Source organism: Haliotis cracherodii, unplaced genomic scaffold (genome assembly GCF_022045235.1).
Source record: "Haliotis cracherodii isolate W230 unplaced genomic scaffold, xgHalCrac1.p SCAF_37, whole genome shotgun sequence".
Taxonomy (NCBI): domain Eukaryota; kingdom Metazoa; phylum Mollusca; class Gastropoda; order Lepetellida; family Haliotidae; genus Haliotis; species Haliotis cracherodii.
This window is the reverse complement of record NW_027266294.1, coordinates 283,260-303,012: the sequence shown is the minus strand read 5'-3', so window position 1 is coordinate 303,012 and position 19,753 is coordinate 283,260. Positions and strand designations below refer to the sequence as shown.

The window sequence follows — 19,753 nt, the reverse complement described above, 5'->3', positions numbered from 1 at the left end:
TTAGTCGGGTATTTCTGGATTGTTTGATATTCCTATCTGTTGTAAGAACGACGCCTGTGATCTGACATCTGGTTACAGGAGAGGATAGGGGTTCTGTTGAATCGGGAACAGAGTTGAATCAGGCGACTATGCTTGTCGTAAGAGGCGACTAACAGGATCGAGTGGTCAGGCTCGCTGACTTGGTTGATGCATGTCATCGTATCCCAAATGCGTGGATTGATGCTCATGGTGTCAATAACGGGATTGTCTGTTCCAGACTCGATTATTTACATTTATATTTTCATATAGCTTGAATATTGCTGAGTGCAGCGGTAAACAACCATCCGAGAACACTGCTGAACATAAGGAATAATGAGTTTACTTAAGTCTCTTGTTGAGGCACTTCTTCCATAGAGGTGGTGCTAGTCACTTCCCCATAGAGGTGGTGCTAGTCATTTCTCCATAGAGGTGGTGCTAGTCACTTCCCCATAGAGGTGGTGCTAGTCACTTCCCCATAGAGGTGGTGCTAGTCACTTCTCCATAGAGGTGGTGCTAGTCACTTCCCCATAGAGGTGGTGCTAGTCACTTCCCCATAGAGGTGGTGCTAGTCACTTCTCCATAGAGGTGGTGCTAGTCACTTCTCCATAGAGGTGGTGCTAGTCACTTCCCCATAGAGGTGGTGCTAGTCACTTCCCCATAGAGGTGGTGCTAGTCACTTCCCCATAGAGTTGGTGCTAGTCACTTCCCCATAGAGGTGGTGCTAGTCACTTCCCCATAGAGGTGGTGCTAGTCACTTCTCCATAGAGGTGGTGCTAGTCACTTCCCCATAGAGGTGGTGCTAGTCACTTCTCCATAGAGGTGGTGCTAGTCACTTCTCCATAGAGGTGGTGCTAGTCACTTCTCCATAGAGGTGGTGCTAGTCACTTCCCCATAGAGTTGGTGCTAGTCACTTTCCCATAGAGGCGGTGCATGTGTGCGTGACTAGAATCAAGGTCAGTGTGCAAAGTGTAGGGTGACCTGTGTCTGTCACGTATATCTAGAACAACGTGGCGTGCCATGTACTTAAGTATATACATACACATGACTGTATGACTCCACGTATACAGCAGCATCACGTGACTGACTGACGTACACGACTCTTGTAGGTTATTGTGAAACATGCGTGCTGAATGCACCACATGCACACTCGTACTCTGTCCAACGTCCAGCTGGTCCACCAGTCTGACCCGAAAGAAACTTTGACCACCACACTTTCCAAACTTTTAACACAGATATAAAAATCAAATACACCAACATGATATGTCAAAATATGTCCGTGTCGTACAGTCACATGTGGGGGATGTGGGGCTTTGAAGTTAAGTTCACATAATCCATAACTCCTCAGGAATAGGAGCATGTCACCTGACGCTGATACCAACTAAGAATGTCCTCGATTGTTTTTACATATACATCCTTTCAAAATGCATAAACGTTTTACATGAATTATATTCCATGATGTGAATAAAACCAGCAAGCCACCGTGGCAGGTGATGAAAGGGTGTTTAATCTTACAAAACAGTGACTTCAGTCTTGTCTCTCACTCGCTCGCTCACTCACTCTCACTCACTCACTCACTCTCACACACACTCACTCACTCACTCACTCACCCACTCCATGCTCCGACATGGATGTTCCCGGGAACACTGGCCATTATATCAGGAACATCCCGAAGTAGTTGGACTGAGGTGCTCCAACATGGATGTTCCCGGGAACACTGGATATGACCTTGACCCTGGTGTTGGCCTCCAGGTAGAAGGTGGCCCCGAGGCTGCTGGTGGTGTAGGCGGGACGTCCCCGTCTGATGCTGGGGGTGGACTGTAGGTTCCTCATCAGGGGTGTTGGTGCTTCCTCCAGCTCTGACGCCTTCTGTTTCACCACTGCGTGAATGATCCGCCCATAGTCCAACTCCTGGGTTCCGTTGCCACTGTAGACGATCTGTAGCAATCAAGACAATAATATACTATATACACCACACTATATAATATACACCATCAACGTCCTTCAGACAATTTGACCAACATGACAACCACTTAACCTAAAACTATCCAGTGAAAGTGAATCACATAGTGACTTTGATTATTCCAGTGTACAGCAAGATGTCCGAAGCTCTACCTACATCCATATTCACTCTGGTATTTCCTGCATTAAGTTTGTGCATAAGAAGGTTAAAACGCTCCCACTCGGTGTCCCGGAGAGCGGAAGGTCTGCTGTCCAGTAGTAGATGCCTGTTTGTACAATGAGAACGTGGAAGGCACACCACAAGTTATCGTATTCAATGCAGATGATATATTGAGTCTACCTGGCTGTAGATGAAGTAGTACCCTCCATGTGTCACAGTCAGACCCCCGTCTGTGTAGGACATCTTTTCACTGACAAACGTGGCGTCCAGGCCCTGTCTCCAGCTCAGCGTGGGAACGTCACCTGCAGGAAGCCACTATGATGTCACAGACTATACAATGTACGTCACCTGCAGGAAGCCACTATGATGTCACAGACTATACAATGTACGTCACCTGCAGGAAGCCACTATGATGTCTCAGACTATACAATGCACGTCACCTGCAGGAAGCCACTATGACGTCACAGACTATACAATGTACGTCACCTGCAGGAAGCCACTATGACGTCACACACTATACAATGTACGTCACCTGCAGGAAGCCACTATGATGTCACAGACTATACAATGTACGTCACCTGCAGGAAGCCACTATGATGTCACAGACTATACAATGTACGTCACCTGCAGGAAGCCACTATGATGTCACAGACTATACAATGTACGTCACCTGCAGGAAGCCACTATGATGTCACAGATTATATAATGTACGTCACCTGCAGGAGGTGAGGTGAAATTGTATTTAACGTCGCGTCTAAGATTATTGCACTTATAAAGCGACGTGCATGCACGTGTATGTGTGTGTGTGGCTGCTTGTACTAGTCCGGACTGATGCCGATTTATAGTGCTAGCTCACTGAGATACCATGCCGCAGTTTAACATGAATACCCCCCTCAGACACAGTATACTGACTCCGAGCCGACCAGTCCTTGTTTTAGCCCCTTAATGCCGAGCGCCAGACAGGGTAACAACAAGTACAATCTTTTAACGTCTTTTTGTATGACGCGGCCCGGGATCGAACCCTGGACCTTCCGCTCTCCCGGCGGACGCTCTTCCACAAGACCACGGAGGCGGTCGTCACCTGCAGGAAGCCACTATGATGTCACAGACTATACAATATACATCAGCAACATGCCACCCGTGAAGAGTAGTTGGTTGCTAACGAAACAAGTATAATCCCCATCATTGATGAAACATGGCAGGCCTCGTGACGTGTGGCTGTATCGCTCACTTACACGAAGACAAATGTCCTAAAGAATGAAAAAAACCAAGTTTCAACAAATATTCCGACCGCCTGCACAGTTTGTTCACATATCTGGTAAGATAACACTGATGTTGAATATTGCACATGTTATTCTTGATTTGAACACTGATGATGAATATTACACTCGTTATTCTTGATTTGAACACTGATGTTGAATATTGCACATATTATTCTTGATTTGAACACTGATGTTGAATATTGCAAACATTATTCTTGATTTGAACACTGATGTTGAATATTGCATGTGTTATTCTTGTTATAGAATCTGATGTTAAACATTGCATGTGTTATTCTTGTTATGACAAGTGATGCTGAATATTGCATGTGTTATTCTTGTTATGACCAGTGATGCTGAATATTGTATGTGTTATTCTTGTTATGACTAGTGATGCTGAATATTGCATGTGTTATTCTTGTTATGACCAGTGATGCTGAATATTGCATGTGTTATTCTTGTTATGACCAGTGATGCTGAATATTGCATGTGTTATTCTTGTTATGACCAGTGATGCTGAATATTGCATGTGTTATTCTTGTAATGACCAGTGATGCTGAATATTGCATGTATTATTCTTGATATGACCAGTGATGCTGAATATTGCATGTGTTATTCTTGTTATGACCAGTGATGCTGAATATTGCATGTGTTATTCTTGTTATGACCAGTGATGCTGAATATTGCATGTGTTATTCTTGTTATGACCAGTGATGCTGAATATTGCATGTGTTATTCTTGTAATGACCAGTGATAATGAATATTGCATGTGTTATTCTTGATATGACCAGTGATGATGAATATTGCATGTGTTATTCTTGTTATGACCAGTGATGCTGAATATTGCATGTGTTATTCTTGTTATGACCAGTGATGCTGAATATTGCATGTGTTATTCTTGTCATGACCAGTGATGCTGAATATTGCATGTGTTATTCTTGTAATGACCAGTGATGCTGAATATTGTATGTGTTATTCTTGTAATGACCAGTGATGCTGAATATTGCATGTGTTATTCTTGTAATGAAAAGTGATGCTGAATATTGCATGTGTTATACTTGTTATGACCAGTGATGCTGAATATTGCATGTGTTATACTTGTTATGACCAGTGATGCTGAATATTGCATGTGTTATTCTTGTAATGACCAGTGATGCTGAATATTGCATGTGTTATTCTTGTTATGACCAGTGATGCTGAATATTGCATGTGTTATTCTTGTCATGACCAGTGATGCTGAATATTGCATGTGTTATTCTTGTAATGACCAGTGATGCTGAATATTGCATGTGTTATTCTTATTATGACCAGTGATGCTGAATATTGCATGTGGTATACTTGTTATGACCAGTGATGCTGAATATTGCATGTGTTATTCTTGTTATGACTAGTGATGCTGAATATTGCATGTGTTATACTTGTTATGACCAGTGATGCTGAATATTGCATGTGTTATTCTTGTTATGACCAGTGATGCTGAATATTGCATGCATCATTCTTGAAATGACAAGTGATGCTGAATATTGCATGTGTTATTCTTATTATGACCAGTGATGCTGAATATTGCATGTGTTATTCTTATTATGACAAGTGATGCTGAATATTGCATGTGTTATTCTTGTCATTACCAGTGATGCTGAATATTGCATGTGTTATTCTTGTAATGAAAAGTGATGCTGAATATTGCATGTGTTATTCTTGTCATGACCAGTGATGCTGAATATTGCATGTGTTATTCTTGTCATGACCAGTGATGCTGAATATTGCATGTGTTATTCTTGTAATGAAAAGTGATGCTGAATATTGCATGTGTTATTCTTGTAATGACCAGTGATGCTGAATATTGCATGTGTTATACTTGTTATGACCAGTGATGCTGAATATTGCATGTGTTATTCTTGTTATGACCAGTGATGCTGAATATTGCATGTGTTATTCTTGTTATGACCAGTGATGCTGAATATTGCATGTGTTATTCTTGTTATGACCAGTGATGCTGAATATTGTATGTGTTATTCTTGTTATGACCAGTGATGCTGAATATTGCATGTGTTATTCTTGTTATGACCAGTGATGCTGAATATTGCATGTGTTATTCTTGTTATGACCAGTGATGCTGAATATTGTATGTGTTATTCTTGTTATAGAATCTGATGTTAAACATTGCATGTGTTATTCTCATTATGACCAGTGATGCTGAATATTGCATGTATTATTCTTGATATGACCAGTGATGCTGAATATTGCATGTGTTATTCTTGTTATGACCAGTGATGCTGAATATTGCATGTGTTATTCTTGTTATGACCAGTGATGCTGAATATTGCATGTGTTATTCTTGTCATTACCAGTGATGCTGAATATTGCATGTGTTATTCTTATTATGACCAGTGATGCTGAATATTGCATGTGTTATTCTTATTATGACCAGTGATGCTGAATATTGCATGTGTTATTCTTATTATGACCAGTGATGCTGAATATTGCATGTGGTATACTTGTTATGACCAGTGATGCTGAATATTGCATGTGTTATTCTTGTTATTACTAGTGATGCTGAATATTGCATGTGTTATACTTGTTATGACCAGTGATGCTGAATATTGCATGTGTTATTCTTGTTATGACCAGTGATGCTGAATATTGCATGCATCGTTCTTGAAATGACAAGTGATGCTGAATATTGCATGTGTTATTCTTATTATGACAAGTGATGCTGAATATTGCATGTGTTATTCTTGTTATGACCAGTGATGCTGAATATTGCATGTGTTATTCTTGTTATGACCAGTGATGCTGAATATTGCATGTGTTATTCTTGTCATTACCAGTGATGCTGAATATTGCATGTGTTATTCTTGATATGACCAGTGATGCTGAATATTGCATGTGTTATTCTTGTTATGACCAGTGATGCTGAATATTGCATGTGTTATTCTTGTTATGACCAGTGATGCTGAATATTGCATGTGTTATTCTTGTCATTACCAGTGATGCTGAATATTGCATGTGTTATTCTTGTAATGAAAAGTGATGCTGAATATTGCATGTGTTATTCTTGTTATGACCAGTGATGCTGAATATTGCATGTGTTATTCTTTTTATGACCAGTGATGCTGAATATTGCATGCATCATTCTTGTAATGACAAGTGATGCTGAATATTGCATGTGTTATTCTTGTTATGACTGAATATTGTATGTGTTATTCTTGTTATGACCAGTGATGCTGAATATTGTATGTGTTATTCTTGTTATGACCAGTGATGCTGAATATTGTATGTGTTATTCTTGTTATAGAATCTGATGTTAAACATTGCATGTGTTATTCTCATTATGACCAGTGATGCTGAATATTGCATGTATTATTCTTGATATGACCAGTGATGCTGAATATTGCATGTGTTATTCTTGTTATGACCAGTGATGCTGAATATTGCATGTGTTATTCTTGTTATGACCAGTGATGCTGAATATTGCATGTGTTATTCTTGTCATTACCAGTGATGCTGAATATTGCATGTGTTATTCTTATTAGGACCAGTGATGCTGAATATTGCATATGTTATTCTTATTATGACCAGCGATGCTGAATATTGCATGTGTTATTCTTATTATGACCAGTGATGCTGAATATTGCATGTGGTATACTTGTTATGACCAGTGATGCTGAATATTGCATGTGGTATAATTGTTATGACCAGTGATGCTGAATATTGCATGTGTTATTCTTGTTATGACCAGTGATGCTGAATATTGCATGTGTTATACTTGTTATGACCAGTGATGCTGAATATTGCATGTGTTATTCTTGTTATGACCAGTGATGCTGAATATTGCATGCATCATTCTTGAAATGAAAAGTGATGCTGAATATTGCATGTGTTATTCTTGTTATGACCAGTGATGCTGAATATTGTATGTGTTATTCTTGTTATGACCAGTGATGCTGAATATTGTATGTGTTATTCTTGTTATGACTAGTGATGCTGAATATTGTATGTGTTATTCTTGTTATGACCAGTGATGCTGAATATTGCATGTGTTATTCTTGTTATGACCAGTGCTGCTGAATATTGTATGTGTTATTCTTGTTATGACCAGTGATGCTGAATATTGTATGTGTTATTCTTGTTATAGAATCTGATGTTAAACATTGCATGTGTTATTCTCATTATGACCAGTGATGCTGAATATTGTATGTGTTATTCTTGTTATGACCAGTGATGCTGAATATTGTATGTGTTATTCTTGTTATGACCAGTGATGCTGAATATTGCATGTATTATTCTTGATATGACCAGTGATGCTGAATATTGTATGTGTTATTCTTGTTATGACTAGTGATGCTGAATATTGTATGTGTTATTCTTGTTATGACCAGTGATGCTGAATATTGCATGTATTATTCTTGATATGACCAGTGATGCTGAATATTGCATGTGTTATTCTTGTTATGACCAGTGATGCTGAATATTGCATGTGTTATTCTTGTTATGACCAGTGATGCTGAATATTGCATGTGTTATTCTTGTCATTACCAGTGATGCTGAATATTGCATGTGTTATTCTTGTAATGAAAAGTGATGCTGAATATTGCATGTGTTATTCTTGTCATGACCAGTGATGCTGAATATTGCATGTGTTATTCTTGTCATGACCAGTGATGCTGAATATTGCATGTGTTATTCTTGTAATGAAAAGTGATGCTGAATATTGCATGTGTTATTCTTGTAATGACCAGTGATGCTGAATATTGCATGTGTTATACTTGTTATGACCAGTGATGCTGAATATTGCATGTGTTATTCTTGTTATGACCAGTGATGCTGAATATTGCATGTGTTATTCTTGTTATGACCAGTGATGCTGAATATTGCATGTGTTATTCTTTTTATGACCAGTGCTGCTGAATATTGCATGCATCATTCTTGTAATGACAAGTGATGCTGAATATTGCATGTGTTATTCTTGTTATGACTGAATATTGTATGTGTTATTCTTGTTATGACCAGTGATGCTGAATATTGCATGTGTTATTCTTGTTATGACCAGTGATGCTGAATATTGCATGTGTTATTCTTGTTATGACCAGTGATGCTGAATATTGTATGTGTTATTCTTGTTATAGAATCTGATGTTAAACATTGCATGTGTTATTCTCATTATGACCAGTGATGCTGAATATTGCATGTATTATTCTTGATATGACCAGTGATGCTGAATATTGCATGTGTTATTCTTGTTATGACCAGTGATGCTGAATATTGCATGTGTTATTCTTGTTATGACCAGTGATGCTGAATATTGCATGTGTTATTCTTGTCATTACCAGTGATGCTGAATATTGCATGTGTTATTCTTATTATGACCAGTGATGCTGAATATTGCATGTGTTATTCTTATTATGACCAGTGATGCTGAATATTGCATGTGTTATTCTTATTATGACCAGTGATGCTGAATATTGCATGTGGTATACTTGTTATGACCAGTGATGCTGAATATTGCATGTGTTATTCTTGTTATGACTAGTGATGCTGAATATTGCATGTGTTATACTTGTTATGACCAGTGATGCTGAATATTGCATGTGTTATTCTTGTTATGACCAGTGATGCTGAATATTGCATGCATCATTCTTGAAATGACAAGTGATGCTGAATATTGCATGTGTTATTCTTATTATGACAAGTGATGCTGAATATTGCATGTGTTATTCTTGTTATGACCAGTGATGCTGAATATTGCATGTGTTATTCTTGTTATGACCAGTGATGCTGAATATTGCATGTGTTATTCTTGTCATTACCAGTGATGCTGAATATTGCATGTGTTATTCTTGATATGACCAGTGATGCTGAATATTGCATGTGTTATTCTTGTTATGACCAGTGATGCTGAATATTGCATGTGTTATTCTTGTTATGACCAGTGATGCTGAATATTGCATGTGTTATTCTTGTCATTACCAGTGATGCTGAATATTGCATGTGTTATTCTTGTAATGAAAAGTGATGCTGAATATTGCATGTGTTATTCTTGTTATGACCAGTGATGCTGAATATTGCATGTGTTATTCTTGTTATGACCAGTGATGCTGAATATTGCATGTGTTATTCTTGTCATTACCAGTGATGCTGAATATTGCATGTGTTATTCTTGTAATGAAAAGTGATGCTGAATATTGCATGTGTTATTCTTGTCGTGACCAGTGATGCTGAATATTGCATGTGTTATTCTTGTCATGACCAGTGATGCTGAATATTGCATGTGTTATTCTTGTAATGAAAAGTGATGCTGAATATTGCATGTTTTATTCTTGTAATGACCAGTGATGCTGAATATTGCATGTGTTATACTTGTTATGACCAGTGATGCTGAATATTGCATGTGTTATTCTTGTTATGACCAGTGATGCTGAATATTGCATGTGTTATTCTTGTTATGACCAGTGATGCTGAATATTGCATGCATCATTCTTGAAATGACAAGTGATGCTGAATATTGCATGTGCTATTCTTATTATGACAAGTGATGCTGAATATTGCATGTGTTATTCTTGTTATGACCAGTGATGCTGAATATTGTATGTGTTATTCTTGTTATGACCAGTGATGCTGAATATTGTATGTGTTATTCTTGTTATGACTAGTGATGCTGAATATTGTATGTGTTATTCTTGTTATGACCAGTGATGCTGAATATTGCATGTGTTATTCTTGTTATGACCAGTGATGCTGAATATTGTATGTGTTATTCTTGTTATGACCAGTGATGCTGAATATTGTATGTGTTATTCTTGTTATAGAATCTGATGTTAAACATTGCATGTGTTATTCTCATTATGACCAGTGATGCTGAATATTGCATGTATTATTCTTGATATGACCAGTGATGCTGAATATTGCATGTGTTATTCTTGTTATGACCAGTGATGCTGAATATTGCATGTGTTATTCTTGTTATGACCAGTGATGCTGAATATTGCATGTGTTATTCTTGTTATGACCAGTGATGCTGAATATTGCATGTGTTATTCTTGTCATTACCAGTGATGCTGAATATTGCATGTGTTATTCTTATTATGACCAGTGATGCTGAATATTGCATGTGTTATTCTTATTATGACCAGTGATGCTGAATATTGCATGTGTTATTCTTGTTATGACCAGTGATGCTGAATATTGCATGTGTTATTCTTGTTATGACCAGTGATGCTGAATATTGCATGTGTTATTCTTGTTATGACCAGTGATGCTGAATATTGCATGTGTTATTCTTGTTATGACCAGTGATGCTGAATATTGCATGTGTTATTCTTGTCATTACCAGTGATGCTGAATATTGCATGTGTTATTCTTGTAATGAAAAGTGATGCTGAATATTGCATGTGTTATTCTTGTCATGACCAGTGATGCTGAATATTGCATGTGTTATTCTTGTCATGACCAGTGATGCTGAATATTGCATGTGTTATTCTTGTAATGAAAAGTGATGCTGAATATTGCATGTGTTATTCTTGTAATGACCAGTGATGCTGAATATTGCATGTGTTATACTTGTTATGACCAGTGATGCTGAATATTGCATGTGTTATTCTTGTTATGACCAGTGATGCTGAATATTGTATGTGTTATTCTTGTTATGACCAGTGATGCTGAATATTGCATGTGTTATTCTTTTTATGACCAGTGCTGCTGAATATTGCATGCATCATTCTTGTAATGACAAGTGATGCTGAATATTGCATGTGTTATTCTTGTTATGACTGAATATTGTATGTGTTATTCTCATTATGACCAGTGATGCTGAATATTGCATGTGTTATTCTTGTTATGACCAGTGATGCTGAATATTGCATGTGTTATTCTTATTATGACCAGTGATGCTGAATATTGTATGTGTTATTCTTGTTATAGAATCTGATGTTAAACATTGCATGTGTTATTCTTGTTATAGAATCTGATGTTAAACATTGCATGTGTTATTCTCATTATGATCAGTGATGCTGAATATTGCATGTGTTATTCTTGTTATGACCAGTGATGCTGAATATTGCATGTGTTATTCTTGTTATGACCAGTGATGCTGAATATTGCATGTGTTATTCTTGTTATGACCAGTGATGCTGAATATTGCATGTGTTATTCTTGTCATTACCAGTGATGCTGAATATTGCATGTGTTATTCTTATTATGACCAGTGATGCTGAATATTGCATGTGTTATTCTTGTTATGACCAGTGATGCTGAATATTGTATGTGTTATTCTTGTTATGACCAGTGATGCTGAATATTGTATGTGTTATTCTTCTTATGACTAGTGATGCTGAATATTGCATGTGTTATTCTTATTATGACCAGTGATGCTGAATATTGCATGTGTTATTCTTGTTATGACCAGTGATACTGAATATTGCATGCATCATTCTTGAAATGACAAGTGATGCTGAATATTGCATGTGTCATTCTTATTATGACCAGTGATGCTGAATATTGCATGTGTTACTCTTATTATGACCAGTGATGCTGAATATTGCATGTGTTATTCTTGTTATGACCACTGATGCTGAATATTGCATGTGTTATTCTTGTTATGACCAGTGATGCTGAATATTGCATGTGTTATTCTTGTCATTACCAGTGATGCTGAATATTGCATGTGTTATTCTTATTATGACCAGTGATGCTGAATATTGCATGTGTTATTCTTGTTATGACCAGTGATGCTGAATATTGCATGTGTTATTCTTGTCATGACCAGTGATGCTGAATATTGCATGTGTTATTCTTGTAATGACCAGTGATGCTGAATATTGCATGTGTTATTCTTGTTATGACCAGTGATGCTGAATATTGCATGTGTTATTCTTGTTATGACCAGTGATGCTGAATATTGCATGTGTTATTCTTGTAATGAAAAGTGATGCTGAATATTGCATGTGTTATTCTTGTAATGACCAGTGATGCTGAATATTGCATGTGTTATTCTTGTTATGACCAGTGATGATGAATATTGCATGTGTTATTCTTGTTATGACCAGTGATGCTGAATATTGCATGTGTTATTCTTGTTATGACCAGTGATGCTGAATATTGCATGTGTTATTCTTTTTATGACCAGTGCTGCTGAATATTGCATGCATCATTCTTGTAATGACAAGTGATGCTGAATATTGCATGTGTTATTCTTGTTATGACTAGTGATGCTGAATATTGTATGTGTTATTCTTGTTATGACCAGTGATGCTGAATATTGCATGTGTTATTCTTGTTATGACCAGTGATGCTGAATATTGTATGTGTTATTCTTGTTATGACCAGTGATGCTGAATATTGTATGTGTTATTCTTATTATGACCAGTGATGATGAATATTGTATGTGTTATTCTTGTTATGACCAGTGATGCTGAATATAGTATGTGTTATTCTTATTATGACCAGTGATGATGAATATAGTATGTGTTATTCTCATTATGACCAGTGATGCTGAATATTGCATGTATTATTCTTGATATGACCAGTGATGATGAATATTGCATGTGTTATTCTTGTTATGACCAGTGATGCTGAATATTGCATGTGTTATTCTTGTTATGACCAGTGATGCTGAATATTGTATGTGTTATTCTTGTAATGACCAGTGATGCTGAATATTGCATGTGTTATTCTTATTATGACCAGTGATGCTGAATATTGTATGTGTTATTCTTGTTATGACCAGTGATGCTGAATATTGTATGTGTTATTCTTGTTATGACCAGTGATGCTGAATATTGTATGTGTTATTCTTATTATGACCAGTGATGATGAATATAGTATGTGTTATTCTCATTATGACCAGTGATGCTGAATATTGCATGTATTATTCTTGATATGACCAGTGATGATGAATATTGCATGTGTTATTCTTGTTATGACCAGTGATGCTGAATATTGCATGTGTTATTCTTGTTATGACCAGTGATGCTGAATATTGTATGTGTTATTCTTGTAATGACCAGTGATGCTGAATATTGCATGTGTTATTCTTATTATGACCAGTGATGCTGAATATTGTATGTGTTATTCTTGTTATGACCAGTGATGCTGAATATTGTATGTGTTATTCTTGTTATGAACAGTGATGCTGAATATTGCATGTGTTATTCTTGTTATGACCAGTGATGCTGAATATTGCATGTGTTATTCTTGTCATTACCAGTGATGCTGAATATTGCATGTGTTATTCTTGTTATGACTAGTGATGCTGAATATTGTATGTGTTATTCTTGTTATGAACAGTGATGCTGAATATTGCATGTGTTATTCTTGTTATGACCAGTGATGCTGAATATTGCATGTGTTACCTGTATATTTAGCCCCAGGGTCGATGATGATGTGGGCTGCTGCTTTGTCCAAGTTGCCTCTGTTGTTGTAGATGCTGGCGATATTCCGCGATAAGGCTTCCACTGTAAACACATTCAACACTGTAGATGTAGGCATATTCATAACAACTTTCAAATACCACGATTCAGAGGACATCTGTCAAATTTACAAACTACTCGAAAAAGGCGAATCTCACCTCTCTGACTCTCTGCTGATGCATCGTTAACCTGGAACATGAAGGGAAGATGCGACTTGTCAAGATGAAACTGATGATGACAATAAGATGACAAGATAGACACAATTTTATGGATAACAACTTCTTTAATACTGTGAAAAGCAACGTTTCGGTATAGATTCATATACCGTTGTTTGACAAAGACAAAGAAGTTGTTATCCATAAAATTGAGTCATCTTGTCATCCGTCAACTTCTAAGTAATGCCTATCAAACAATTTGACAATAAGAGGATGGTTAATGGCTGAGATGTTTCTCTAATTGCGTCTTGTGTTTCTCTAAGTATCAAATCTCGCACACATTCAGCAAAATTGGTTTCTGCATTGTTTTTTATGATTTGGGCGCTTCTTGGTTCTGGTGTTGACTGCACGTGCGCTCGTGATTAAATGTAAACAAGGGCGCAGTTGTGAATAATGACAGGACTTTAAATACATGCTGGATATTGTTCCTACCAACAGTCCATGAACTGCGGATACATTGAGAGAGGATCTTCTATCTGTGCTGCTGCTTGTGAGTTTGTAGGTTGACATGGTGATCAGTATCACGAGCAGGATGGCGTTCATCACCACCAGTGAAACAGCCACGATGACAGGCCTGTGAGAGGAGGGCATATGTCAGAATTCGCTTAAACGTTGACTCAGACTTCATAGGTTAAACATTTGAAGGGGTGTATTCCCTTGAGTATCCCTAGTATTATTATACATAGCGATATGCCTGATGTTCTAATTGAATGATTGTCTTACACTGATTCAGTGGGCAAAGTCTGAATTATTTCACATATGCGTTTTTCGTTGTTTAGCTTTTACCAAGCTTGCAACTTCAAAATACTTATTAAAATGTCAAGTACAATATAGATATAGTACTTGACATTTTTATAAGTATTTTGAAGTTGCAAGCTTGGTACTTTCAAACTTCAACATGTTTAACTTGAATTTTCAAATCAGCATTTTCAATTTTCAAGAAAGTACAAAATAAATATACGGACACCAGTTTTTACTTTGTCATTCAGTTAACATGGTAGAGAGTTTCACGTGCAAGTGATAACATGTGTTCCGAGGTTTACGTTGGAAAAGCTAAACAACGAAAAGCGTATATATATGTGAAATAATTCAGCCTTTGTTACTTTTGGGTATATTAATTTAAAGTATTCAAAGTATTAACTCGAATATTCAACATAGCAACGAGATAATAACAACCCAGTAAAACCCTAACAACAGGATCCGCAACGTTTACTGGATTGACAAGAGCAATGTTGTCATACATCAAGCCTTAGATCACATTATGTAAGAGATGACGTACTTGGATGTTGACATGTTTGTGTGCTGCGTTTGCCGTCTAGTACGTTGCCACCCCTATACCACGTTGAGGTCCAGCACAGTGACAGGGGGAATACAAGCTGAAACACAATCAGGGGGTTTATAAATGTTACATAGCAGAAACACTGTTCTTTACGTAATCATTGTAAACAAACCGTGTATACTACCTTTCTGATCCTATTTCAAATTTCCCTCACATCTGTCGGTAACCAATCAAGTTGCCTGTTGACCTCTTTCGTCATTTCCGGGCAAGTGGCTTGTAAATCACCGCGAGAACAGTGTCGCGAGCAGACAGAAGACATCCGGCTTCTACATTGACTACCTCGTGTACACCTGTGACGAGTATGAACAGAAGTCCGGGTTCATCTTCTTCATTAAGAAGGAAACCTCAGGTAAGTCCTGGTGGCATGATCAACATATCTATACATATACACCCCCGACATGCCGGACTCTATAAATAGATGAATTGAGTCAGGCTTTGGTGGTTGATAGTTTTTCATTGGGAAAACCGTGTTTGCGGCTTTCGATTCCATCCAGCAAATATATCGATTCTGTTCGCTCTCGATAACTACGCACGGATCCATGTGGAGCTAGCCTGACATTCCGTCTTGTGGACACAGGGCCACGTATAGCCATACTATACTGACTGTACTGACTCTTTTTTTAATGTAATCAGTACAGTCAGTATATTATGGCTATACGTGGCCCTGTGCTTGTGGTTATATCTCACATTCACAGACATGACAACACACACAAAGACACACACACACACACTGACTCACCACATACACACAAACCACTTAGACACACGCAAACAGACACACACACCACACATACACGGACATACCACATACACACAAACCACTTAGACACACGCAAACAGACACACACACCACACATACACGGACATACCACATACACACAAACCACTTAGACACACGCAAACAGACACACACACCACACATACACGGACATACCACATACACACAAACCACTTAGACACACGCAAACAGACACACACACCACACATACACGGACATACCACATACACACAAACCACTTAGACACACGCAAACAGACACACACGCCACACATACACGGACATACCACATACACACAAACCACTTAGACACACGCAAACAGACACACACACCACACATACACGGACATACCACATACACACAAACCACTTAGACACACGCAAACAGACACACAAACCACACAGAAACAGACACACACACACACGGTGATACTTACACACTTAATCTCTCAGACTGAAGCAGTGATGCTTGTACATACTGTATCACCAGACTGTGAATCACACAAAAGTAGTTTCACTTTCCTTTTCCAAAGTGAATGTAGTGTATTTATATATTCCATGTGTCACCAGAAACATTAATATGTAGTTGTCTTTCCAGAAAATTATAATATTTCATTTTACAAACCTAAAACCAGAATTGAAACGTAAATTCTCCCTACCTAACACGCAAGGACGTTTCACCAACCATGTAAGTGCGACTTAAAAAGTAGTTATGTGTTTGCAAAATCATAAATAATGTATACAAAAGCAACAAAAAACATTTGATTTCAATAACATTCATTACCATACATTTGGATATGATTATATACAAAATCAGTTTCAACAAAACATACTTGAAATGTACGAAATCAAGTTAACAAAATGGCGCTTTGCGAAACGAACAGGTTCGATTGACGAGTTAAATGAGAAACATACAGTTTGTAAGGAATCGTTTTCAAGCGAATAACAAACGGCACGAAGCGATGTTAACTTTAAAAATGACCATCTTTCGTTATTTTGCCATATGAATGTGGAACTTGCGTAAATAGAAAGTCACCAGTTAGGTCTATGCGTTAGGCACTTTGATAAAGGGGAGATGCTCTGCGGGGAGGTAACTCTGTAAGACAATAGTTCCGTCAAAGTGTTATGTTCTCTGTTGTGAAATATCAAGTGTAATGTTTACTGCAACGACACGTCACTTTTCTCATATTCAGAAAACTCTGAAACCGAAGTATATATAATAAAATGTAGATCCGCCATTTGCCCTACGTCAGACTATTACTTATGAAATTCGTTAAATGAATCAAGTTTCCTCCGTAACCAGTTGTTCTTCATTACTAACACAATCTCGGTATCAGAAACAATAGTTTACTATTTTCATCAGAAGAAACACACGTCACTTCACCACCGTAACTGCAGACCTCCCAAAAAGAAGTTAAAATTAGCTCACTAATTAATTAGGCCATGCTGGTCACACCTAATTAATGAATGGACTGGTCCACTCCCCTGCTATGAGGGATTATCAATATGTTGAGACAATGAGCAGTAGTGGACAACAACAACATTGTCTTAAAAAACTCCTCCTTTCTTAAATCTGCTCCCGGTACATCACAAATCTTATTCAAACATTACCTTTAAACAAGTTGTGGGATTTGCGTAAGAAAATACCAAATGTTCTGAATCACTAATACTTCCTTCTCTTGTGTATGGTATAACATATAGATATATTTGAACATGAGCTTCAACCTAAGAAAAGAGCAGGCAATATTATCGTTCTGGGGACGAACATCAAACCCTTTGGTTAAAAAGATATGGCAAGACAAAAACGCTCGAGATGAAGCCCTAGCTCGAAAAAATCCCTCACTAAAGCCATCTGGGATATTAGTACGTGAACTCATTCGAAGTCACAATTGTGATGACATTCAGCCTCCAGAAAGTCACTACAAAGGGTTACACCCTCCCTTGACTTTAAAAACTCCCAAAGTTGACACTGCTTTAACATCAGAAGTCACTAAAAGAGAAAACCCAACCCTACTACGATCAGTAGCTATCACTAAAATTCAAACAGCTGGGCCCATATATACACTGATGGATCCAAGAATCCTATCAACAATATTCCTGGTTACGGGATCCATATCCACAGCTCCAAACCCCAAGCACATTCAGTTCGCTTGCCTGATGGTCAGTCAGTATTCACGGCTGAATTGGAGGCAATTCATCATGCACTCAAACTCATACCGGAACTCCCGGAAGCAAAGGCAGTCGTCCTATCAGACTCGCTAAGTGCACTTCAGGCCATCAGTGGCAGAAACTCAAACTCCAGGCCAAACACAGTCAACAATATTCTATACGAATATACAAAACTATCGGACCAAGGGCAACAGGTGGAGCTGCGTTGGATCCCCTCTCACATAGATATTCATGGAAATGAAAAAGCAGACTCACTGGCGAAGCTAGCTCTAGACAAAGCGGATATACAGCCTATTCCCTTCAGTAAACTAGAGATAAAAAGCAAAATCAAAGCCTCCATAGCAGAAAGATTGCAAGCCCAATGGGACGCAAGTAAGGTCGGCAGATGGCTATACAAAATTCAACCCAAGGTCCAACAAAAGCCAAACTCACATGAAAGGAGAATTGAAAGTGCTATCTCACGCCTCAGACTTGGTCACAAAAAGCACTATGACAAGGTTTGTTCATTTTGCAATCAGGCTGAAACCATTGACCACCTGTTACTATGAATGTCAAGACCATGCCCCAGCCCGGGCTAGGTTAAAACAAGAATTGCAGTTAGATCCGCTATCTGTCACAGATCTCCTAAAGCCAAGAGATGCAATAGCAAAGGCCAAACTAACTCTATTTCTGAGAGATGGACAGCTGCTCGAACGTATATAAACAGAGCAGCCAAGGATAAAATGAAATCATATCAATGTAAGAAAATAGAAATCATATCAATACAAAAACAGAAATTATGTGAACACCGAACTCACAATAGATATGTGAACCCTTCTCACACACAGGAGTCCCAAAGAGGGACAGGTCAGCCGAAATTGCCTAGGCAGAAGGCGACCTCTTAAACACCTAATGCAACAACAACAACAACGCTTCAACCTCAGCAGCAAAGACCCAAACACGTTAAGATCCCTAACCGGCTCCAACTGGGGGGCCTCCAAAAACGCCCTCCTCTAACTCTATATATCACTAATTAGATCCAAACTAGACTATGGCAGTGCCATTTACGAAACCTTAAACAACTCTCTCATTAAAAAAATAGACTCAATCCAGTATCAGGCTCTAAAACTAATCACACGAACTCAACATGGCACCTCCTCCACCTCACTCCAGGCCATAACAGGAAAAATGCCACTTAAACTACGTAGGGAACAACTTACCCTAAACTTCTGGGCCGCGTCCCAATCAAACCCTCTAATCAAAAACTAAATAAAAAACAATATTAGCCCCAGAAACCAAGCTCTAGCCCGGAAACATCCACTACTTACTCCAATTTCCCAAAGAATAACCAATTACCTAAATGAACACAAAATAAATAATCTTAAACAAAACAATAAATCATCCAATGTCTTCACTCCAAAACTTAAAATACCAAAAATAGACACAACACTAGCCGATACACTAAATAAACA

At 37.9% G+C, this 19,753-nt stretch overlaps 1 protein-coding gene across 1 annotated transcript; it reads right to left on the bottom strand.

Annotated features, from left to right (window-relative positions):
- Positions 1-1,335: 1,335 nt before the first annotated feature.
- Positions 1,336-16,050, bottom strand: LOC139477919 (tumor necrosis factor ligand superfamily member 15-like). Its single transcript, XM_071260364.1, has 7 exons — positions 15,481-16,050; positions 15,297-15,393; positions 14,450-14,591; positions 13,961-13,991; positions 13,746-13,847; positions 2,318-2,439; positions 1,336-1,953 (listed from the first exon to the last, which is right to left on the bottom strand). The coding sequence occupies exons 2-7, from the start codon at positions 15,308-15,310 to the stop codon at positions 1,669-1,671; spliced, it is 696 nt and encodes a 231-aa protein (XP_071116465.1). The 5' UTR covers positions 15,311-15,393; positions 15,481-16,050; the 3' UTR covers positions 1,336-1,668.
- Between the last annotated feature and the right edge of the window lie 3,703 nt (positions 16,051-19,753).

What these genes read in the sequence shown, in the direction of transcription:
- LOC139477919 (XM_071260364.1), bottom strand. An exon ending in ATCAGCAGAGAGTCAGAGAG is followed by an intron (nt 13,848 to 13,960) that starts GTGAGATTCGCC and finishes ATGTGTTTACAG; the next exon opens with TGGAAGCCTTATCGCGGAAT. An exon ending in CCCTGGGGCTAAATATACAG is followed by an intron (nt 2,440 to 13,745) that starts GTAACACATGCA and finishes GGCTTCCTGCAG; the next exon opens with GTGACGTTCCCACGCTGAGC.